This window comes from Nicotiana tabacum, chromosome 2, assembly GCF_000715075.1.
Source record: "Nicotiana tabacum cultivar K326 chromosome 2, ASM71507v2, whole genome shotgun sequence".
NCBI classification, from domain to species: domain Eukaryota; kingdom Viridiplantae; phylum Streptophyta; class Magnoliopsida; order Solanales; family Solanaceae; genus Nicotiana; species Nicotiana tabacum.
In genome coordinates, this window is record NC_134081.1 from 102140306 (window position 1) to 102164896 (window position 24591).

Genomic DNA, 24591 nt, shown 5'->3' on the forward strand with positions numbered 1-24591 from the left:
CTGCTGTTGGAGTCATTTGTAGCACTCTTTGTTTCACTTTTTACTGTCTCCCCAACATACAAATATTTTATGTTTCTCATTTTTTTTTATAAATATTTTCATCTCATACATCCCTTTTAATTTAAAATTTTCATTACATGCCAAAACGTATGATGACACATATTTTCTTGCAAAACAATCTTATAAATAACTTTTGTTTTAAAGTTGTACAACATTTTGATTTTTGTAAAACAGTTAGACAGGTCCGAGTTGAGAGTTATATATAATTTCATTTATTTTAGTGCCATAATTGACTCAAATTCAATGTTACATATATTAGTCAGACCCCTTTGACTAATTAATCAAACCATGCCCAACTAATATTTTATGTAAAGAAGATTAAGAGCAATCCATTTTCCACTAACACGCCGTAAAATTAACGATAAAAACCCAAACACTCCCATTACCTGGACCCCACATCAGAATGCGGGAAAGAAACTGAACTCGTCTCGCTTTTGACTTTGTCTTTATATTTACGCACGCGCTCTCAGATACTTTTCTACTTCCCATCCAACGGGAACCATAGCGAGTGTGTAACACTCTCAACAATGCGATTCGCTTATACCTGAAATCCTAGACCAGATCTTAGTACAAAAGTAACGAACAAAATGAGAAAAAACCGGTCGGTCCTTTTATATATGAAGAGAGGAGAGAGAGAGTTGAAAGTTGTAGAGAGAGAAAGGAAGAAAACTCCGAAAGCACAAAGGCACAAACCCATTTATGAATCAAAGCGTTGGATTTCAAAGCATCTGACAATACTAACCCTCAAAGTCATCCCATATATTTATACCACAAGAATTTTATACCAAGAAATTCCCTTTTTCTTTTCTCTTTTTCATTTTCTTTTTGTCTAATCTCTTTTACATCAGTCACACAGAGAATGACAGAGTCAAATATATACTATATTCATTTCTTATTTGCATGTGAGTGTAACAATTTTCAAGAAAAAAAAAGTTTTTTGATGGGTGGGTGTTTGTGTGTTCATCATTCTTCTTTAATTTCATTTGTTTCTTTCTATCTACTCATACTAGTTTGTATTAGCACTACTAGTACTAGTACAACTGCTGTTGGCAATAATAATAATATCAATTCAAGAGAGGCGAGTTATTTATTATCGATATTCCTCAAATCTCACCACTCATCTCAATCACAGTCTTTTTTACTTTTTGGGGGCAAGAGAGAGAGAATAGATAATGCGTTCAGTTGTGAGTAATAAACTTTGTGGGTGTGTTTAATTTTCTGTCTTTTCGTCAATACCAAAAGCAACACCCCCAAATTCCTCTTTTCTCTTTCTATCTATCTGCTCTAACCCTAATTTAGAGAGAGGAGTTAAAAAGATGAGATTTTGATGTGCCCCAAATGGTGGCTGCTGCTATTTTTTAGTTTCTTTTTTGATCATTTGAAGTGTAATTTATTTGGAAATAAGTTAAAAATTTGATCTTTGTTGTTGGAATGGAGCCTGATAGTAGTGCTGCTGCTGCTGCTGCTGCTGCTGCTGCTACCGCTGGTGGAGGCAGTGGAAGTTCTGATGTTGAGAAAAAGAAGCTTCCAGAAGGGGAGCCTAAGGTCAAGCGCAAAATGAAAACTGCTTCTCAGTTGGAGATTCTTGAGAACACTTATGCTGGTCTGTTATCTTTCTCTTTTCACTATTTCCTTTTTATTAATCTTCCCTATTTTGGGTTTTAATTGTTTATTGGTTTGGTATTAATGCTGTTTTCTTGTTGCATTTGGAGTTTTAGGCTGTTTATTTGATGGACTTGAGTTTTATTTTTTTTAATTGTGTAGTTGAAACTTATCCTTCAGAAGCATTGAGAGCTGAGTTATCAGTAAAACTAGGGCTCTCTGATAGGCAACTGCAGATGTGGTTCTGTCATAGGAGGCTCAAGGACAGGAAAGCGAGTACGCCGGTGAAGCGGCAGAAGAAGGAAGCTTCACCTGTAGCAATGGCTGATGAAATGGCAGTGAGTGGTGAAATTGGGAAGGAACATGCTTCTGGTTCTGGTTCAAGAGTAAGTCCGCTTGGTCTCGTGGACTTGCAGCTGCAACAACAGCACCATCAGCAGCGAGTTGCTCATCGACCCGGAACTGCAGTTCCTAGGTTTAGAACTGAAATGCCGGCTTTGAAGAGATATTATGAGCCACCTCAGGCCATATCCGAGCTTCGGGCAATCGCATTTGTGGAGGCACAGTTGGGGCAGCCGTTAAGGGAAGACGGGCCTATCCTCGGAATGGAGTTTGATCCCTTACCACCCGGTGCATTTGGTGCACCAATCGGTATATTTACTTCCCATGCTTAGTCATTGTCTTTCTCTTATAAGAACTGTAGCCTTGCAATGTATGTGAAGTTTGATGACTATTGAGTATGCCTATCAAAAGTGTTTAGTGATATCTATATCTTATTCTTCAACTGTGATAGTTAGCAATACTCGTATGTGTTAATTTACTTCCATCTGCTTTGCTATGTTTCTGGCATTGGACCTCTACTCCTCAAATTCGTACCATGTTGCCTATCAAGGTGCTTTTTGATGTTTCTGATCCTGTTCTGTCGACTGAAGACAGTCAGGCGGTGCCCAGGTTTTCCTATTTACTTGCACCTCCTTTGATATGTTGATGGCATAGGGCTTCTACTCGGCAATACTAACCATAAACAAAATTTTGCAGAAAATTAACAAGTGTGTGCTATTCCTAGCCGTGCAATGTTTTGGTGTAATTACTTTGAATTTATAGGAAGTGATACAAGTGGTGGCAACCTACTTTTTTTGACTGAGTCACTTTTAGGAAGCTTGGAAAGTGAGAAGTGAGCGAGTACAAATTTATCTGAGTAGAAGTGTCATCTTTAAATTTCAATGAAGATATCTCTAATATACTAATTGGAATAAAAGGGTCACTCTAATATGGATGTACGCTAATAAGCTGAGAGCCTGAGACTCCAGATGCTGAGATTTCTGCGCCATTGTGTTTAAATTGAGTGCTACAGTTTTACATATTGGCCCATCTCCAAGTAATTCCTCTTTGCTGATACAAGTAATTAGACTTTGTTCTCTGTTTTATTTTAACCTTAATGTAACTCAAATGGTTTGTTAACAATGAGCAAACATTTATACTTCTGAACATGCATATTAACTTATCAGTTTTTCTTCGGCTAAAGTAGTGCTATTAAAAGGGGAGCGTAACTTGGGACCTCAAATTTAGAAGGAACCTTCATGACTGGGAGATAGCAGGGTTTCAAAGTCTGCTTGAAATGCTCTATAAACAGATCTTCCCAGTATGGAGCTAGGATTCTTGGAGATGGGTGTTAGGGAGCAGTAGATGATTCTCAGTAAAGAGTTTCTACTTTAAGCTGATAGCTTGAGAGAAATCGAGTTTCTCTCTTCTATCAGTTTGGATCCCTGGACCACCAAGAAAATCGTCTATGGTGGGAGACTTTAAGATGATTGTGATACTATGGACCAAGCTGGGTACTGTGAAGGTTGCACTTTTTAGCTGGGCCTTTATAGGATGGGGAAGAGAAGATGCTGGGCTTGGGATATTGCTCCGCTAGCACTTATGTGGACAGTATGGATAGAGAAAATAGTGGTCAATGAAGTGGGAGGAGACATGTCTCAAGTTCAAAACCTAACGTAGGCAAGAATGATTTCTTCCCATCTTCCCGAGCCTTGAGCTTTGGTGTGCAAAGTTATCCGGTACCTATGATAGTGTGAGGTAGCGGGTATCTGGTGGAATAGGCGAGGTGCGCAAGTTGGTCGAGACACTACCGTCATAAAAAAAATAAGAGCTTCTTTTTAGCTTGATTTTGCACATTTGAGGATCCTGGTTTAATTATCTTTTTGGTGCACCCATGAGGTTCCGATTTGCTCAGAAGATTAGGTGTCTTTGGTAGAGAATCGTATAATTTTCTTATACTCTACGTTTTTTATATACATCTTGTATCAGGAGTTCTCCAATTATTAATAAATTTATGTTTTACTTGATCAAAGAAAATATTTTCTAAAGGTCTTCAACGTACAACAAGCGTGATTAGTAGGAGGTTTTTGCATCTTGGCATGTGACTATTAGATCTGTTAATCTTATTGCAAGTGTAGTCATGTTAAGTAACGTCGCGTTTCCAAAGAAAATTTCCCAGTTTCATTTATGTTAAGCCACTAAGAGGCATGTTGGCATGTGACTATTAGATCTGTTAATCTTATTGCAAGTGTAGTCATGTTAAGTAACGTCGCGTTTCCAAAGAAAATTTCCCAGTTTCATTTATGTTAAGCCACTAAGAGGCATGATGTGAAGGCCAAATGTTGTATTCCTTGCAGTATAGAGCAGCATCTTGTCTCTCTGAAGTGTTCCTAAATAATTATGAAACTTCATAAATCGTTTCGAGCGAAACAATGGGAATAAATTTTTATAAAATATTTATATTACAAATCACTTACTTGCTGAGATATGGAAACAAAAAAGAACCAGGCAATGCTACTTGTCCCCTTTCCATGCCACCTTCTTATGGTCGAGTAATTCTTTTAGAATCTTCAAAAGAAGAAATTAGAGCTTTAATATCATCAACAGTGAGTCCAAAGCTAGGCTTGGGTCTTGTTGGCGGGCTCTAGACAAGCCATTACAAAGCTCCCTCACCCAGGTCAGGCGACTCCAAAAAACCAAATGTGAACCATCCGCTAGGAAAATGGTAAATTAGACAACCTTGCTGCTGGAACTATGCCCCGGTTGATTACTTAAAGCACGATGAAAGTTAATTTTTAATCTATTTGGAAAAATCATGTATAGTTAATTTCAAAGACTTTCCGGTTCTTGATCCTTAGTAACATATCCATTTACCTTTTATCTAAAATACTGCGAGCTGTTTTAACTTTTGGTTAGTGTTATCAAAGGCGCGCTTAAAACGCACTTAAGCCCTGAAGCAAGGCTCAAAACGTGTTGAGCGCTTAGTCTCACTTAATGGACACTTCAGTGCTGTCATCAAGCCTCTAAGGCATACTTTTCCTTGCCAGTTAGCGTAATCCTGAAGAGGCTACACTAAACAATTGATATTTCACTTTATCATAAATTTTCTTCAATTCCTTTGTCCATATATTTGGTATTCATGCTTATATATATATTAGTCTTGGACTACACATACATATTTGTAGTTTTCTCCATTAGCGCCTTTCTTCATTAAAGCTCACGCTTTATTTGCGCTTTGCGCTTAAAGTCCCAACAGACCTTAGAGTTTTTTTGCGCTTTTCGCCTTTGATAATACTGCTTTTGGTGGTGAGAAGTGCTAATGGCAAACTAGTCTTGAGAAAAGACACCTTGTGCACATGAATCAGCAGGAACAATTAGGAGTCATTTGATTACAAGGATAAGGAAAGTAATCCTGGGATCAAATGGGGGATTATTTTATCCCAGGTTTGGTTGAATTGTTGATTCTGGAATTAGTGTTCCCAAGATTTTTTATACTATAATTGTGGCATTATTTTTATACGACACTCTAATGGGATAACAATCCTATACTAATCGTGGCATAGAACAACAAAATGACACATTTGCCCTTCTTCACAGCAATTTTCCCATAGTATTTTCAACAAGCTAAGGTTAAATTGGAGTTAAAAGTTTATCCAAGTTTATCTAGTTTAACTAAACACATTGTTTTATATTATACCCTTATAGCCTATTTTTAGTCCAATAAACCCAATATCTACAAATAAAAATATATCCACTACATAATCCTGCCATTGTTTAATTCCAGCATAACTTGTTCACAAACCAAACGGCCCCTTCGTGTTTTATAAGTTGGATTTATTTGAGGATTAGCAGGAATATACTTTTTTTTTCTTTTGAAAAATTTACTGTTGATCTACCTGTAAAACTGCCTGATTTTCATATTTTTTTTTCAAACCCCCCCCCCCCCCCCCGCCCAAAAAAAAAAAAAAAGAGAGATGCTGACTGCTTTTCATTGCCTAGCCTTAAGGGAATTAGTTGCAGCCTCAATTGGATGAACACTGACAAACTTAAAGGATACGTGATTTCCTTTTGAGGGGTGAAATTGTATTGCCATGTACGGTATATCAAAATTTGTCGATATATCTGTCTCACCAGTCTCTCATGTCTATTGCATTTCTGCAAGTTGATATGCTCCTGCTAGTTCAGAAAGTGTAAAGAATGAGATAGTCAATTTTCCTGGGTCTTCATTTCTGTTAGTTATTTTGCTCAGTTGTATATGCTTACATATGTAGCCCCTAATGTTATGAAGGCATGTTCGGGGTTGATGAATGCTTTCTTTTTTGCATGAAACAGTGGCAGCTATGCAGCACAAGCCAGTTGGGAGACCTTTTGAAGCCCAAATCTATGAGAGACCAGATGTTAATTCAATCAAGGTCAGCAATTTTTTTCATGAAACAATTAATAAGTCTGATTAGAGGCGTGATAAATGTAACATTTGTATGTAGAATGAAGACATACAAAGTATTGTTTGGTGCTTGTATCGGCTAAAAAGCATGGAAGATGATTAGAATAACTTTTTAGTAGAAATCTTCGCAGAGGTTCCTATTAGCTTTAGATAATTGGCGGTGTTTATTGAGAACTATATCTTCCTTTAGGTTCTACTTTTATATACCACTTGCACTACATTAATAAATTATTATAATATATAAGAAATTGTTTTTGTAGTGGATGCTGATACCTTTTATCTACTATTGATTGAAAAATAAATTAGAGTGTAGGTTGGTCTTAGGTGAAAGATCTCAACAGTACCCCAGGATGTGGATGGTTCTTTTAGCCTCTATAATGTTGTTGTAGTTTTATTATTTTAACTTTTTTCTTTTTGCAAATCTGATCAAACTTCTAGACCTGCTTGATTTGTTGAATAGCAATATTGCCAAGCAGCACAAATACAGACATGAGAGTTGTGTCAGACATTAGCCATCTCTCTGATTGTGAACACACGGTTATGTAGTGTTTCCTTTTACTCTTTTTTGCATTTCTTTTCTTGTCTTAATCCTTTCATTGCTTTTGTGTCTTTTATTAAAAGGGTTGGAAACAGTCACAAACTGATGAAGGAAAGAAGAGCATATCATTGTTAAGGGCTTGTCAAGGCACATAAAATGCTTGCAATTATATTTTTTTTCTAAAATAACTAAACTTTGGAGCTAGATAAATGAAAAAGGAAAAGATGTTTTTATATGTTTGTGAGGTATAGCATTTTCTGATTTAGATCAGGACTCTTCATGACATGTAGATTTAGGATTAACTCCTACAGTACTGAGGAGAATTAACAATTCAGAAATTTCATGCCAGGGTACTACAAGGACTTTGCACGAATACCAGTTTCTTCCAGAGCAACCATCAATTAGAAGCGATGCCTATGAACAATCTGTACCATCTCATTATCACAGTTCAATTGAAGTTCAGAGCACCAGAACCATGTTATCAACTGGGAGGTCATTTATGCATGGGAGTGAGCAAGTGGCCTCTGGATACAGTATTCCTGGTCAGATCCCGACTTTAAATCTTCTGCCTGAAGGAAAGCAGGGTCACATATCTCCAGCTTCTGCAGAGGCTGATGCTGTTCCACGAAGATCTCTTGTGAACATAGGAGTGGAGGCTAATTATGGTGGCCAGCCAATGACGTCATTGGAGAGTCCGTTTATGCCGAGAGTCATCCATGATGAGGAACGGTTGGAGAGAAAGCGAAAGGTTTCAACAGATACCTACTCTTTTAAGATAATATTCTTTTAAAATTTGTATAGAAGTGTGTATAAAAACATATTTTACCTTATCAATCTGTTAGTTAGTCTGGACCAATCCATGGATTTTCTTGAGTTGTTAGGAAGGAAAGAGTTGCAGCTTTTCTGTTTGGTCTTTGTAGGAGTTCCATTTCCTTTTGTACCAGCTTGGTACCATTCCAATAAAATTTTACCTTATAAAAAACATTTTGTACTTTACATATGAAAATTTTGTTATCATCTTTTAAAAATTTCAATAGAAAGGTAGACAGAATTCCTTGCATGAGGCTTTGCTGTAACAAGGATGAATTCTCCTGCTTCTTGAACATACTTTATCACTCGAGCAGTTTCTGTGGTAAGAGAGCTGTTTCTCGGGCCTGTTTTTAGGTTTTGGCCTCATAGTTCACATATATCTTGCAGAGCGAAGAGGCGAGAATTGCAAGGGAAGTGGAGGCCCATGAAAAAAGGATACGGAAAGAGCTTGAGAAGCAAGACATGTTGCGGAGAAAGGTCTCTCTCTCTCTCCTATTCATCACAAAATGTTGTATGGTCGAGAGCAGCGATGGAAGTGTTATTTACTTGAAATCTTATTTATTCTTTTGATAAAAATTCATGATCGCTACACCAATATTGTGCTAACTCCACAAACTATCTAGGTTCATTATATAGGCATCCCATAAGACTAGCCAACTATCTATACCAGTAGGTATGCTTTGTTTAAACCAGAAATACAAATGAAACAAAAGAGAATTTATGACCTTGACCACGGATTTTCAATTCTTTAGAATATATCTCCTACTTCTCTCTCTCTCCATAATAACCAAAAAAGCACATGTTTTGCATAGCTTCTTTTCCCTAGCTCCCTGATTACTTAAACTCCAACCTTCCATTTGAGTCCGCGACAGTTCTAGGTAGTAGACAATGAATGTTAAAAATTGAGATCAAGGCCTAAATCTCTGCGACAGGATCATAATGTAGTAGAAGGTGGTCTAAATACTCGAAATCTTATTTATTGTTTATCCTCAGAGAGAAGAGCAAATGAGGAAAGATATGGAGAGACAGGACAGGGAAAGGCGGAAAGAGGAAGAAAGATTGCTCCGCGAAAAGCTGCGGGAAGAAGAGAGATACCAGCGTGAGCAAAGGCGTGAAATGGAACGAAGAGAGAAGTTTTTGCTGAAAGAGTCTATAAAAGTAAGTAATTTTGCAATTTCTTTATCAGAGATATGTCACTTCTATAGCTTTAGGCAGGAGACGGAGTTCATTTTCCTCCCTTACCTCCTGTAGGCAGAGAAAATGAGGCTTAAAGAAGAAATGCGCCGAGAGAAAGAGGTTGCAAGGCTTAAAGCGGCTAATGTAAGGGCTACTGCCCGAAGAATTGCGAAAGAATCAACGGAATTAATTGATGATGAGCGCCTGGAATTGATGGAGCTAGCAGCCTCAAAGAAGGGTTTGCCCTCAATTTTGTCACTAGACAGTGAAAATCTACAAAACCTTGAAGCATTTAGAGGTAGTTCCCAGATCATATACTTAACATGCAGTAAAAGTTTGTTCTTGTATATTGATCAGAAATTTACTTGCTAGACTTGAATAATAAGCTTGGTAAACAACCTCTTGCAGCAATGCAAGGTAAGGCAGCATACAATAAATCCAATGTGGTTCAGCCTTTCCCCGGACTGTGTGCGTAGCGGGAGCTTAGTGCACTGGGTTGCCTTTTATGTGCTCTGCTATTTCATGAAAAGAATGCTTTTGGCTTTACTACTGAATACTACTTTCACCATCCCATTATACTTGTGACACTATTTGATTAGGTGCATAGTTTGAGATGTTACTTTGACTTGTCTAATATATAAGGAGGGAAAGAATATTATGTTTAGTAGTTAGTTGGATATAGAAAACATCAAATTCGAAGTTAAAAGTAATTGAATTTCAATTCTTTAACTTGAAAAAAGGAATTCGTAAACTTGTGAAAGTGTTGTTAATATTAGCGTCCGGAATAGTGCATCCTGGCATGTCCAACATAGAAGAGTCAAGAAGTACTGTGCTTTTCTTCTCCTCATTTAGAAAAGTGAATCTTTAATTTCCATGTTATATATGATTTGTTTTTTTTGTTTGTGATAGTGCTTTCATGCTTTTCCCTGTGGATTACAGCATGTTTGTGTCTAATGATGTCTTTCTATAGAAACAGATCTCTCTCTCTCTTCTTTAATTTTGTATTTCTTTTTTATTGTATGGTTAGCGGGAGTAGATGGTCTTTGAGCATTAGTATCATGCTCTTATCAGATACTGATGATTGACATGCTCAATGACATATTATGTACTGAATGGCCTGTTTGCATTCAAATGAGCACTCTTTAGTCGAAACCTATGAGCCAAGGGAACAACACAGTTCCTTTTTCTTTTTCCATTATTTCATGTTTTGAAGGAATATTTGAGAAGTAGAAATGACCAATATGTTACTCCTAACTTTTGATCCAAAATTAATTTATGCTTCAGATATGCTCATTGAATTTCCACCAAAGAGTGTCAGCTTGAGAAAGCCATTTGGAGTTGAGCCATGGATATGCTCTGAGGAGGACGTGGGCAATCTTTTAATGGTGAGACCATTTGCTACCTTGTTTAAAACACACAGTTCATTTTATGTATTTAATTTTGAGGAGGTGGAGCTCTTGTTTGGTCGGTTCTGGTGTTGTCTATTTGTATAAAAGACATAATATTCTACGATTCAACTTTTATTTAAACATTTTGTAAGATCCTCCTTCAACAGGTTTACTTTCCACGAGCATGGAAGGTCCTTGCCTTATTTTAATTTACTAGATTTTTGAGGTTGGGGTTTTCCTAAAATGATACCCCTCTCTGGTAGTGGCAAACTCCGCAATCTCGGTCGACTCAAAACCATTCAGGAACAAGAAAATACCATTGGTTTTGGATTAAATGTCGATGATAGAATACATCAATAGCCCCAAAGGGGGTGGCGCAGTGGTCGAAGAGACGGAGTAATAATATTGAGAATCAAGGTTCGGATACCAGCAGTGTTGACCTGGTGAATTTTTCCCATTTGTCTATACCATCATTGGCGGAGTTATCATTGGCGGAGTTATCTGGTAGTTGGTACCTAGTGAATTTGTCGATGTGAAAGTTGGCTGCAACACTACTTTTACAAAAAAGGAAAAAAAGGTCATTGTGTGCTATGGTCTCTCCCGATTTTGGTTCAAGCTTTTCAGTTGTAATTTTACCAAGATCTCTAACTAATTCAAAAGTAAGTCCGTCCTAAAATGTCAACATTTTAAAGGCTGATAACATTTTGGAAGGCAGGGGGTACTAACATAGCTTACTATGAATGTATTGGCTCCCATAGGTAACCCTTGTGTTTCATGGTCATCACTGTTGCTACTCATTGCATCCTGCCTATCAACAGTAAAATCTTTGTATTTGGACTGGAGTGAATGAAAACCATGTAACTCCTACAGGGTTATTTCTTAACCAGATTTCATGATGAACTGAGCCCTCTAAGCATCTGGATTGCTTGGAGTTACGAATAGGGACACTTTCTAAGAATTTTTTTTTATAATTATTTTGTAAGGATTTCTTTTGCCCTTCCTCACCAGGTTTGGAGATTCTTAATTACTTTTTCTGATGTTCTTCGTCTCTGGCCATTCACTCTGGATGAGTTTGTACAAGCATTTCACGATTTTGTAAGTTCCTCATTTCTTTTTTTGGATTTACAATTTTGAATTTTTCCAGGGTAATTGCATATATAAAACGTTAGGACACACTACTTTCAGGATCCAAGGCTGCTTGCAGAGATACATATTGCTCTTCTCAAATTGATAATAAAAGATATTGAAGATGTTGCGAGAACACCTGCCAGTGCAGTAGGAGCAAACCCAAACAGTGGAGTGAATCCTGGAGGCGGGCATCCTGAGATTGTTGAAGGGGTAGATTTTTATATGTTATTGGTCTTTCCTGCTAGTCTGGTTAGCAATGTGATGTGGTTTTTTCCCCACTCATTATGAAATGTTCTAGTGATGTACTTTGTAACAGGCATATGCATGGGGTTTTGACATAAGAAGTTGGCAGCGCCACTTGAATGCCCTGACGTGGCCTGAAATACTGCGGCAATTTGCACTGTCTGCTGGTTTTGGGCCAAAGCTAAAAAAACAAAGTGTTGAACCAGCATATCCACGTGATGAAAATGAGGTATGATCTTCCTTTCCTTTTCCTTTTGTTCTCCTCCATAAGAAATTGGCTTGTCAAGTTAAGCTTAATTAAATGCCAGTCGATTGCAGTACTGGCTTGCAAAAAGCTCGCACTGGTAGCTAGGTTAAAAGGTTGTTGATAGGCTTGTTTCAGTAAACTTTTTGCATATTCAATGTGGAAGGACACGTGTTTGCTTGGTCTTAAAGGGGGGAAGACGAACTTGAGCATTTTCCCATTTAACTGCTTGCTTTTGTTTGTACAATTCCTTGAAAATTTAATTCGTAATGTTATTCCCTTTAAGCAATCTAGCAAACTGATGTGTTGATTTTGAATGTATCTTTTGGGGTTATTTATCCCAAAAAAATAAAAAGGCAGCTCAGTGCACTAAGCTCCTGCTATTCGCGGCGGTCCATAGAAGGGTGGACAACATTGGGTCTTATGTATGCAACCTTACCTTGCATTTCTGCGAGAGTCTGTTTTCGCGGCTTGAACCCAAAAAAAATATATATATGTTTTGGGCTAATTTAGTGTTTTGCAAGACATTTTTCCTATTTATCTTCTACTATGATCATGGAAGAAAAGCGTTTAATACACTAGTATACTAGGTACACTTTTTCTCTTTAAGAACGGTGGTGTTTGGGCTAGCTTGTGCGCACCTCGACTATTCCACCAGGTACCTGCTACCTCCCGCCAATACAGGTACGGGTAACTATGCCTATCAAGGCTTAGGCAGATGGGAGTATATTAGGTACTTCAGATGCCTAGTTTGTTTTGTCTCTAAAGATTAAGACTAGATTGAATCTACCCTTCCCAGACCCCGCTAGTGGAATTTTACTGGGTTGTTGTTGTTGGGTTCTTTTATCATGTCACCTCCAATTTGGTTGCAACTACAGGGTAATGATGGAGCAGATATCATTTCCAATTTACGGAGTGGAGTTGCAGCTGAGAAAGCAGTTGCCAAATTGCAAGAGAGGGGTTTTTCTAATCCGCGGAGATCTAGGCATCGATTGACACCTGGAACAGTCAAATTTGCAGCATTTCATATTCTTTCCCTTGAGGGAAGTAAGGGTCTTAATATCCTCGAAGTTGCTGAAAAGATTCAGGTATTTTTGGTGATTCTTATTATCTGGAAGCTGTTGAAAGATTTAGATAATCTGTTGATCATGTGATGCTGTTTCCTGCTGCTCTTTTAGCTGACTATATATTTCTTTTTTTGGTTGAAGAAATCTGGTCTTCGGGATCTGAAAACCAGCAAGACACCTGAAGCATCTATTTCTGCTGCATTATCGAGAGATACAAAGCTTTTCGAGAGAACAGCACCTTCAACATATTGTTTACGTGATCCTTACAGGAAAGATCCTGCTGATGCTGATGCCATTCTTTCTGCTGCTAGGGAAAAAATTCGAGTGTTTAAAAATGAGTGTGTGAATGGAGAAGAAGCAGAGGATGTTGAGAAAGAGGTTGAAAGGGATGATGAATCTGAAAGTGATGCTGCTGATGATCCTGAGGTTGATGATTTAGTCTCCGAGTTAAAATTCGCGGAGACTCCTCAATCCCATAAAACCGACAGAACTGACGGAATGAATTCTACTGAAGATGTATCAGAAATTTTACGTTTTGACTTGACACAAACACCAGGAGATGTTAGTCTGCAGATTTCAACCGGAATAATGCATTCAGAAAGTTTCGGAGAGTTAAAACCCATAGGAACTTCTGGTTGTCAATCAGCCGCAATTGATGCTGATTCAAGTAATCTCAATCAAGAAGATGCAGTGATTGATGAAAGCAACGCTGGTCAGAAATGGGTTCAAGGGCTTACAGAAGGGGAGTATTCTGATTTAACCGTTGAAGAGCGCCTTGATGCCCTTGTTGCCTTGATTGGTGTTGCAAATGAGGGGAATTCTATTCGCCTTGTATTAGAGGTTTGTTGATAATGGTGTGTTGGATGTTTTCCTTGTCAATTATCCTATCAGTGAACTTAGTGTGAAATCTTTTCAGGAGCGACTAGAAGCTGCATCTGCATTGAAGAAGCAGATTTGGGCTGAGGCGCAGCTCGATAAACGTCGTTTCAAAGAAGAGTTTTTACTGAAGGTCCAATATCCATCTGTTTGCAACAACGCTGAACAGTTCTGCTCAGTTACTTCCAGGGAAGCCAGGAAAAGTCCTCTTCTTGCTGTTGATGGCCACAGTGAGGTAGCAGCCATACGTTCACTTCAGCAGGAAGCCATGCATAAATTGCCAGATGAATCCAATAATTCTAGTAATGTTGCTGTAGAAAAGGCTTGCCCAATGCAAGAGATTTATGGAGGCCAGGATAACTCACAGTTCCAGCATTTTGCATATGTTGCTGAAAAGTCGCGTTCCCAGCTGAAAGCTTATATCGGCCATAGGGCGGACGAGACATTTGTTTATCGGTCTCTGCCCCTTGGTCAAGATCGCAGACGTAACCGGTACTGGCAGTTTATCACGTCACCCTCTCGAAATGATCCAGGCTCTGGCAGGATTTTTGTTGAGCTACGTGATGGTAGATGGAGACTAATTGATTCTGAAAAGGTAGTAAAATATTACCTTCTGTATCAGCAGCATTTGTGGGCGCATTGGTTACCGTTATTTATTTTGGGGGGCTAATTTTATCTCAATACCTCATCTAGATTTATGTGGAATTGTTGATTATCAATGGACATATTGCTTTTTTCCCTGTTTATATGGTAAAATAATCCCAAAAGCCTCTGTCCAGGAGCCAACAGTAGCATTTTCACACATCGCTCTCCCGGTGGTTTGGACCACCATCCTTATGTTTGTGGAGGGTCCTTACCACTATGCCATTCCTCTCTTTTTTTGATAAGGTAAATTGTATTAATCAAAAGGGAGAAAAAACTCCCGCATACAAGAAGTATACCAAAAAGTAGAGAATTTACATCAGAACATGATTCTCTACAAAAGACGCCCAATCTTCTACACAAGTAGGGGCTATATGTGTGCACCAAAAAGCGATTAAAGATAAAAGACTATTCTTAAGATGTGAAAACGGAGACTCAATCCCCTCAAAAACTCTCCTATTTCTCTCTCCCCAGACTATCCACATGAGAGCTAACAGGGCGAACTTCCACGCCTTTTGCTTGCTTCTTCTATGGAAACCGGCCCAACTATATAGCATTTCCTTTACAGTGTTTGGCATCTCCCATTGAATACCAAAAAGATTCAAGATTTCCCTCCACAAACCCCAGGACACAGGGCAATGCAGCAGCAGAAGATGATCAACTTCTTCCCCTGAGCCTTTACACATGAAAGACCAACTAACAAGTGTAATTCCTCTCTTTCGCAGATTTTCAGCTGTTAAGATCACTCCCCTCGCTGCTAGCCATGCAAAAAAACACACCTTTGTGGGCGCCTTAGGAATCCAGATCGATGAGTATGGAAAATTGTCCTCCTCTCTTGCCAACATACTCTGGTAAAATGACTTTACGGAGAACAAACCATCGCTACACAACCCCCATTTCCAAGAATCGCAAGATGGATGGGGCCTGTCTTGTCCGTATAGCAGTGCCAACAAATTTTGGAGCTCCGAAATCTCCCAATCTTGCATGTTCCTTCTAAAAGAGAGGTCCCATACTACCCCCTTCATGCTCCTTGCGAATCTGTTGGACCATCAATTCTTTCTGGTTTGAAACTCTGAAGACGTGGGGGAAAGAGACCCTCAAAGTATCCTCTCCACACCATCTGTGATTCCAAAAGTTGATTCTCCTTCCATCTCTCACCCTGTAAGTGATGTTGCCATAGAAAGCTTCCCAGTTCTTCATGATGTTCCTCCACATGCCACACCCGAACGGTGCTGTGATTGCCTTGGTCCTCCAACCCCCTCCCGTAGAATCGTACTTTTCTACTATGACCTTCCTCCATAGAGCATGCTCTTCTACCCCGAATCTCCATAGCCACTTCCCCGACAAAGCTTTGTTGAATACCCGAAGATCTTTTATTCCAAGTCCACCCCACTTCTTTGGGGAAGTGGCTGTCTGCCAATTCACTAGATGAAACTTTCTAGTTCCATCCGCCGCATCCCAAAGAAAATTCCTTTAAAGCCGCTCCAGTTTTTCTGTGATATCACAGGAGCTTGCAACAGGGACAAGTAATAGGTAGGGATACTCGACAAAGTGCTTTTGATAAACACTTCCTTACCGCCTTTTGACAAGTACCGTTTCTGCTAGCCTGCTAATCTTTTTTCAACCCTTTCAATGACTGGATTCCAAACCGTAGTATCCTTATGCAAAGCGCCCAATGGTAGACCCAGGTAAGTAGTGGGAGGAGAGCCCAACTTGCATCCGAGAACATGAGACAAAGCATCAATGTTAGCAACCTCACCCACCGGGAAAATCTCACACTTGCCGAGGTTGATTTTGAGTCCTGATACTATCTGAAACCACTGCAGTACCTGCTTCAGGCAGGTCAGCTGATCCATATCGGCATCGCAGAAAACCAATGTGTCATCCGCAAAAAGCAAATGAGAGCCTCTTCGGGCACTGAGCACCCCGATCGGAGCTGAGAATCCTCTAAAGTAGCCTCCACCTGCCGCACGATCCATCATTTTACTCAGAGCATCCATCACTAAAATGAATAGCATGGGGGATAGAGGGTCACCTTGCCTGAGACCCCTGGAGCTGCCAAAGAAACCACACGGGCTACCTTTAACCAGGACAGAGAATCTGACTGAGGAAATGCAGAACTTGATCCATCCCCTCCATCTTTCCCCAAACCCCATCCGCTTCATAATGAAGTCCAGGAACTCCCAATTGACATGGTCGAAAGCCTTCTCAAGGTCCAACTTGCACAGTAAGCCGGGTTCTCTATTTTTCCTTCTGGAGTCTACAAGTTCATTTGCCACCAGAGCAGCATCCAGGATCTGCATACCTTCCACAAACGCATTCTGGGAGGACGAAACAGATACGTTAAGAACCTTCTTGAGTCTGTTGGAGAGCACTTTAGAAATAATCTTGTAAATGCTCCCCACGAGACTGATAGGCCTTTAGTCTCTGATACAAAGATCCGCCTTCTTTCTTAAGCACAATAGTAATAAAAGAAGCATTGATACTTCTCTCGAAAGCACCATTCACGTGGAAGTATTCAATGGCTTCCATCAACTCCCCTTTAATGGTGTCCCAACAGAGCTGGAAGAAGGTCAAGGAGAAACCATCAGGCCCGGGGGCCTTATCATCAGCACAACTCGAAACAGCATCGTGCACCTCCTCCTCCTCGAAAGATCTTTCTAGCCACTCACTGTCTCCCTCCCCTATGTGGTTGAACTCTATTCCCCCCAAAAGTAGGCCTCCAACTAACTTCCTCTTTGTATAAGTTCTCATAAAATCCCACTATCGCCCCTTTTACCTCCTTCTCTCCCTCAATCCTCACCCCATCCACAACTAAGGACTCTATGAAGTTTCTCCTTCGATTTGCAACCCCAACCCTGTGGAAAAACTTGGCATTCGAATCCCCCTCCTTTAGCCAGAGCACCCTTGATTTTTGCCGCCAACTAGTCTTCTGAGCTATTGCTAACTCGACTGTTTCCCTCTTAACCTCCCCCAATCTCGCTCTCTCAGATTCATCTAGCTCCCTCGCCCCTTCTCCTCTCTCTAATCCCCCCAATTCATGCGTAAGCTCCCTCATTTTGACCTCTACCCTCCTGAAGACCTCCTTATTCTACCTAATAATATCTCCCTTGAGCAATTTGAGTTTCTTCGACAGACGGAACGAAGGTGACCCTGATACCCCGTAGCTTGTCCACCATTCTTTCACTTTGTCACCAAATCCTGGCACTTTCAACCACATGTTCTTGAATCGGAAGGGAGCACGCACCCCCTCCCTCTGCATCCATCTAGCAAGATAGGCAAATGATCCGAAGTCAGCCTAGGTAAGGGAATCTGCAGCACATTCGGCACCAGCTCATCCCATGAGGGCGATATCAAAAATCTATCAAGTCTAGACCTTGAGTCGAAATCCTCCGCCCTGGCCCAAGTAAACCTTTCCCCTGACAAAGGAAGATCAATGAGAAAGTGATCATTGATGAAATCAGAAAACTCCTCTATGGCGCTCGAAATCAGATTACACCATAATCTCTCCTCCGGGAATCTAATAGTGTTAAAGTCTCCCCCTAGAACCCATGGAATGTCCCATTCCCCCATAATATTGGCCAGTTCTTCCGAGAAAGACACGTTGGACCCTTCCTCTACCGGTCCGTACACTCCCCCAAATCCCCACTCCACCCCACTCACTCTATCTTTGACGAGAGCTGCTAAAGAAAAAGCTCCCTTCCTAATCTTCTTTACCTCCAAGCTTATATCATCCCACATAAGTAGAATGCTCCCGACACTTCCCGCTGTTGGGACCCAGTCATATTTCACCCAACTACCTCCCCAGATGCTTCTCACGATCGCATCTGACAAGACTTCCATTTTGGTCTCCTAAAAACAAACTAGGTTGGCACCCCACTCCCTAACTCCCACTTTGATGATGACCCTTTTGTTTGGGTCATTCATCCCCTCACATTCTACGAAAGAATCTTAACTTCCATAAGTAACAATAGCCTCCATTTCCCCACCCCCCTATCCGAGGTCCCTTTCTCCCTGTCACACACCCGGCCCCTTCTCTGATACACCACTACATTCCCTAAATTATTTTGCTTAACACCTTTACCCAATTCCCTCCCTGCACCTTCGTAAAAAGATTGTTTCTCAATCTCCCTCAACAGTTCTAGCACCCTATCTTCCTTCCCTTCAAAAGAAACACCTAAGAACTTCCCAAAGTTTAATAGTTTTTCCTCCATCGAGAAGGACATATCCCCTTCTCCAATCCGTGACGAAATTGGACATGCGTATTCTGTAAGTAACTTTTCCTTGCCCCTACCGGAGGAATGCAAGACCATAGCATTGCTAGCAATAGGAACTTTAGGTGCCTGGTGGATCTCGTCGTTTTCTTGAGTGGCACCCACCTCTGAAATTGATGCCTCTCTGGCAGGGTATCGTGATGGAGCCCTTGCCAGCATATTAACTGGTATTACTGGCCCGCCACTGGTATTACTGGCAAGCGTAGCAATCTCCCCAGAAGGGGAGGGAGCTTGTATTGTAACCTCAGCACAGCTAAGCACAGGGGGAGATGAGGGGGCGATGGAGCTAGGTCCATTAGAGGCGGGGGGCCGCGGAATAACACCACCACCTTCAACCGGTATTGCCCCTGGAGCAGTGGCCGAAGAGGGGCGCAAGTCACTAGTGCTTGGTGAAGAAATACCACTGTGTGAGGCACTAATGACTGAAGAAGAAGGAGTGACTGCTCCCACATGCTTAGGAGCCTTATCAGACGCAGCTTGATATAATCTGGCCCCCTTAGGATCAATTCTAATAGAATTGAGAAAAGTTGCTGGGCCCATGTGTGTAGGCCCAGTCCTATACTTGATGAAATCTTGCCCGGCCCTATGATAGTTAAAAGAGGACCGACCCATTCTACCTTTCCAGCCCGCATCACTAACCCATTCACGTCTTTTCCTCCTGTTAAAATTTTGTCTTCTCTCAAATTCAAACCTCCCGCCTTTTCTCAATCTAACGTCTGATTCCGGCTCAGTCCACTGATCCGGTGAGCCCTCCCCTCCCCTCAGAGACTGATTACCTCTCCCCTCCCTCCTATTTGACCTTCCCTTTTCTTCCGCCACTATGACAGGCATAAAGATAGGGCGAAATTCAGGGCTCAACCAAACCCTATAACTCAAGTAGCCATCTTCCACCACAGTGGAGACAGGGATTCTGCCCCCTTTCCTCACCACAATCCTCACTCGCGAGAATCTGTAAGCTGCAATTTACATCAATAAAACCCCCACAAATTTTCCCAATCTTTTTGAATAGGTCAAGACACCAAAGATGCACCGGGAGATCCACCATGTTGACCACCAATGATTCGCCGGTGAAACGAGGGTCGAGACACCCATCGTGCTCCACCCATCTGTCTAGCTTTAAGTTCTCATCGAACCACCTGTTTCTTTGACAAGAATTTCTGAAGCTTGAGACTTGTCAACAAAACGAAAGGGATAATGAGTGTCCCCCAGTTGCGATATTTTCAGCCCGTCCTTGACGTTCCATGTCTCTGCTGCCCAGATCCTAACAGCCTCTGGAGAACCAACCCATTTGGAGAAAGACCCAATGAGACTAGATTCCAAGAAACCCTTGCGCCTGAGAGTGTGCTCCTCAGACATCGAGAAGTGCGGCTCCTGCCCTACGTCGAGCTTTCGATGGCATCTTCCCCCAAGTTCTAGGGCTGGCCAAGAGACAGCTTTGATAAAAGACATGTTTTTCAGTTTTCTAGATTCTAAAGAGAAGAAAGAGCTTCTCTCTGTAGAATCCATCATATTCTAAATACGGTTGTCCCAAAAAAGAGGAAGTTAGATCTGGCCGGAAAAATCCTCAATAGTTAGAATATCAGTAATCACAGTGGGTGAAAACAATATATACGAAGGGAGGAAGGTTTTCTGGTACTGAACAAAGGAAACAATCGCTGAAATCTGGGGTTTAATGGCGGGAAAAAGAAAAAGTCGTCAGATTTTGGTGAAACTAAAACGGGAAGGCTCGGAAAAGCCTCGAGAAGAGGCCGCCTGAAGAAAAAAATTTGAAAAGTCGCCGGAAAAAGCCACATGCGCCGGCGCGTGGCTGAGATCTCGCTGGAAAAACAGGCGAGTTGGCCGCGCGTGAGGGCGCGTGAGAACTCGGTTGCCGGAGAACTTCACTGGGGTTTGGACGCGGGAAGCTTGGCTCTTGATGGGGGTGGTGGAGTCTTAGGAAGAAGAAGAGAGAGAAGAGTCTCGGCCATGAAGAGAGGATATATGTTCCGTCATTCCCTATTCCTCACAACTGTTGATTGCAAGGTCTCTCACTCAGACCCCCATTCCTCCCTTGTCTTTCACAGTAGGATTTTTTGGATTATGTTTCCCTTTTCTAAATTTGTTAGGTTATATTTCTTAAGCTAATGAATTAACATTTTGGTCTCCATCTTCATTTGTTTGTGCTCTCAAACATACTATAGGCTCATGATCAAGGCTCTTAAATATTCATTTATGAAAATCTATTTCTTCTACGTGTAGGATTTCAATGCTTTAATGGCTTCTTTGGATGTACGTGGAATTAGAGAATCACATTTGCATTCAATGCTTCAAAATATTGAAGCAACTTTCAAGGAAACTTCTAGGAGGTATGTGTACACTGAAGCTAAAGTTTCAAATCTCGTCAAAGCGGATACTTCTGAAACAGTACCTAGCAATGATTGTTGTTCAAAAACCGGTAGCCCTAAAAGCACAATCTGCATCTCAAACTGCGAAACACCAGAACCTTCAACTTCCTTTCTTATTGGGATTGGGAGGAACAAAATGGAGAACTCTGATGCCTTGAGTAGATATGCAGATCTAGAGAAGTGGATGTGGGAAGAATGTGTTAATACCCAGTTTTTATGTGCAAGGAAGTATGGAAAGATGAGATGTGAAACGTTGATCAGTATTTGTAATAATTGCCATGACACGTACTTCTTGGAAGATAACCACTGTCATTGTTGTCATACGACATTCAGTCTAGCAAAGACTTCATGTTTTATGGAGCATGTAGCTCAATGCAAAGACAAATTGGAGGATCTATTTCGGCCTCTTATCTCAGACTCAGCACCTCCTCTTCGAATTAGATTGCAAAGAGCACAGTTAGCTTCAATGGAGGTAACATACTCTTTTCTACTATCAGATCTGGTTGCGCTCTCCCATATTGACTTCTGAACAAACATATTACTTGTGACTTCATCAGTATGCGCTTTTGATTTAACGGAAGGTGATATTTGCTTTATAGGCCTGCATTCCTCCTGAAGCTCTTGAGCCTGTTTGGTCAGAGGTATATCGAAGATCCTGGGGTTTGAAGTTGCATATTGCTTCAGCAGCTGGTGACCTACTTCAGGTCCTCTGTTTGTCGATAATCTGTTTTTGACACATTGGACTTGCTGATCATTCTTATCAACTTACCAAAATATACAGAGATCTCTTCATAAAAAAAGAGAGAATATTTACGGAGAGACATAATAATTACCGAGACTCACTGCTTAAGCATCAATAATGAAAAGCACACCCTATGTGACCTTATTGTTGTCTTTTCCTTTCTATCATTGGGTTCTTCTAGCACATTTACCGTAGAAGTTCTCTAAATCTGAATGCAATGTTGTTAACCACCTTTTCCTGTTTGTATCTCTTAGATTCTGACGTTGTTGGAAGATTCTATCAAAAGGGAGTATTTAATGTCAGATTATGAAACTACAACTGAGTTGTTGGGTGCTGTTAGCAACTCCAATCTAGACAGGATGGCGGTGTTACCTTGGGTTCCTCACACGACATCTGCTGTTGCACTAAGGCTTATGGAACTTGATTCCTCCCTCTGTTATACGCAGCGACAGAAAGCTGATTCTCTAAAAGACAAAGAATCTGCAAATTTCACTGTAAGCATCTCTTTCTGATGTACTGACGTAAAAGATAGCTGCTTATCAGATTTCAGGGATGTTTGCGCTTAAAATGCATGTGTAATTTTATTATAAAGATTTCATTTCTCTTGCACGCCTCCAGAATACAGCTGATGAAACATTCCCCTCATTTGAATTACATGGTAATGTTTTAAATTACACCAAATGTATCCTAATGATGGTCTATGCTTTACTGGTTTTGGCTTCCAAATTTCTTTTAAAAGGTTTAGCTCTGTGGAGGACGTTAGCATCTGATTCTGCTTTTTAAAGGACCCACTTTGTTTTGGCACTAAATAATAATTTTGGACTCTTAGCTTGCATGCTTCAAATCAATGAGCTAGCGGTTCCTTTCCTGCTTTAGAGCGTGTTGCATCTCTAAATTTTTCAAGCTTCTGCTGGTTGGCTTCATTTACACGTTTGAATCTTTCCCTATATGCCTCAGACGCTTAAAACAAATTATGCTGATATGAAGAGAGTTGCGGGGATTATATCTGCTGAAGCTCCTCTTGAATATGAAAATCTAGAACCAGATTTCTCAGTTAAGGTAGGAGGCAGACATGGTAATTCAGGACAGGGTCGTAATCATGTAAGAGGAGCTCATAGTCGTGTCCATGGAGGCAGATTTCAGAGGAAAATCAGTGCATCCAAATCTGAATCTGCTCAGAGAACTTCTACAAAGAACAGTGGCAGATTTGACCACCTCCCAGCCTGGAAAAGTCGAGACCGTGGAAAAGCACGACGTAAAAGAGGTCGTCGCTCTGTTCGTAATAGGCAAAAGCCAGTCAAGAATGTCGAAAATGCTGCTGTAGAGAAAGTGCCCATCCCCAGTCAGCAAAATTGGAAAGAAGATGAAGAAACAGCAGCAGATCAATTTGAGGCACCTGATAATGACAGCGATCCTGGAACATCAGGAACTGAAGATGATAATGGTCAAGCAACCGGTGATGATTATGAAAATTTAATGGCTGATGACTATGGTACTGAACCTGCCGATGGAGATGATGTTGATGATTACGAGGATGACCATGATGAAGAGGATGAGGAAGATGGATTGGCCGATGAAAATGTCCAAAGATACTTTGATGCCGAGTCTGAGGAAGAAGGGAATAGATTGATGGATGGAGAACTTGTTGAAAACCCAAATAAAGATTCAGAATCATCATCTGAGTATAGTGATTGAGAACAGTTCATGAACACTGCAGTAGTCACTAGAAGTTAAACCCAGAGGGCATTTTGGTTTCATTTCTCCTAATGAGCGCGAAAGAGAGGAAGGTCCATGGATAATTCAATGCAGTTCTTCGATCAGCGCTGTTGTTGGGAGCTACAGAATACGCCCGTCAAGAATCCATAATGTTGTTGTGGAAGCATCATTAGTTCTATTCCAACTGTTAATAGTCAGTATGTAACTTGAAAATAGTACAGTAGTTGGAGTTCCTCTTACCCTAACATATGTATCACATCACGTGTAATCTAATGTGGCAATATATTTGGCGTTCTTTGGCCATTCATGTGTTGTCTCCTTTCCAGTTCCATTTTCCTTGAAGCTACTGATCTGACCAAATAATATACGATGCTGGGTAAGGAAAACTAGGGGATCGATTTTTTGAATGTGCACGTTCCAAGTGTGGCCTGGCTTCAACCAAAGATATCTTGTGTGGCAATCAAGTCGTTTCTTAGTATGGTTGATCATGTCTTGTGTGAATTAATATTACTAGTCTCGGTTAAAGATGAAGTAAAAGAGCAAATGAAGTGCATAGTTGAACTGATTACAAGGTCCAAAAATGGAGCAAAGTAACATAGGTTATAACAAGGTAAGTAAGGATGCCATAGTCATTCTATAATGCTACTATAAGTTGATATATAAATGATTAAATCCCTGACAAACTCTACTGCATAAGTTTTCAAAATAGTATCACCTGGGGCTGGATTTGAGCTTTATAGCTAGCTGTCATAAACAAACACATGGAGACCAGAATATAAGGCTAATCACAAAGACTAGTTGTTGCGAAAATGGCACTCGAATACCAGACAGCTCCATCTCAATGCATGAGTATTCTAGTTGAGATTGTAAGAATGCTTGCGTCAAGCAACACTAGATAGACTCTCAACATACTTGCTCAAGAAGAATGAATCTTTC

General features: G+C 40.5%; 1 protein-coding gene across 2 annotated transcripts; it reads left to right on the top strand.

The window, feature by feature from the left end:
* The first annotated feature begins 659 nt into the window (after positions 1–659).
* On the top strand, positions 660–23958 carry LOC107765707 (homeobox-DDT domain protein RLT2). 2 transcript variants are annotated; one of them, XM_016584381.2, is made up of 18 exons: positions 660–1663; positions 1825–2313; positions 6316–6395; positions 7315–7713; positions 8163–8252; positions 8769–8933; positions 9027–9249; positions 10236–10336; positions 11348–11434; positions 11525–11677; positions 11784–11939; positions 12833–13042; positions 13163–13861; positions 13938–14492; positions 21052–21669; positions 21797–21901; positions 22194–22433; positions 22897–23958. In XM_016584381.2, exons 1-18 carry the CDS (start codon positions 1492–1494, stop codon positions 23632–23634), a joined length of 5280 nt encoding a protein of 1759 aa, XP_016439867.1. In that variant the 5' UTR covers positions 660–1491; the 3' UTR covers positions 23635–23958. The 2 variants fall into 2 exon arrangements, with proteins under 2 accessions (XP_016439867.1, XP_075093081.1); XM_075236980.1 differs by lacking the exons at positions 21052–21669; positions 21797–21901.
* The last annotated feature ends 633 nt before the right edge of the window (positions 23959–24591 follow it).

Excerpts from the sequence above, each read along its gene's own strand:
- LOC107765707 (XM_016584381.2), top strand. The coding sequence starts at position 1,492 with ATGGAGCCTGATAGTAGTGCTGCTGCTGCTGCTGCTGCTGCTGCTGCT. Across the intron at positions 11,940-12,832 it reads ATCCACGTGATGAAAATGAG|GGTAATGATGGAGCAGATAT; the intron begins GTATGATCTTCC and ends TTGCAACTACAG. Across the intron at positions 22,434-22,896 it reads AAGAATCTGCAAATTTCACT|ACGCTTAAAACAAATTATGC; the intron begins GTAAGCATCTCT and ends TATATGCCTCAG.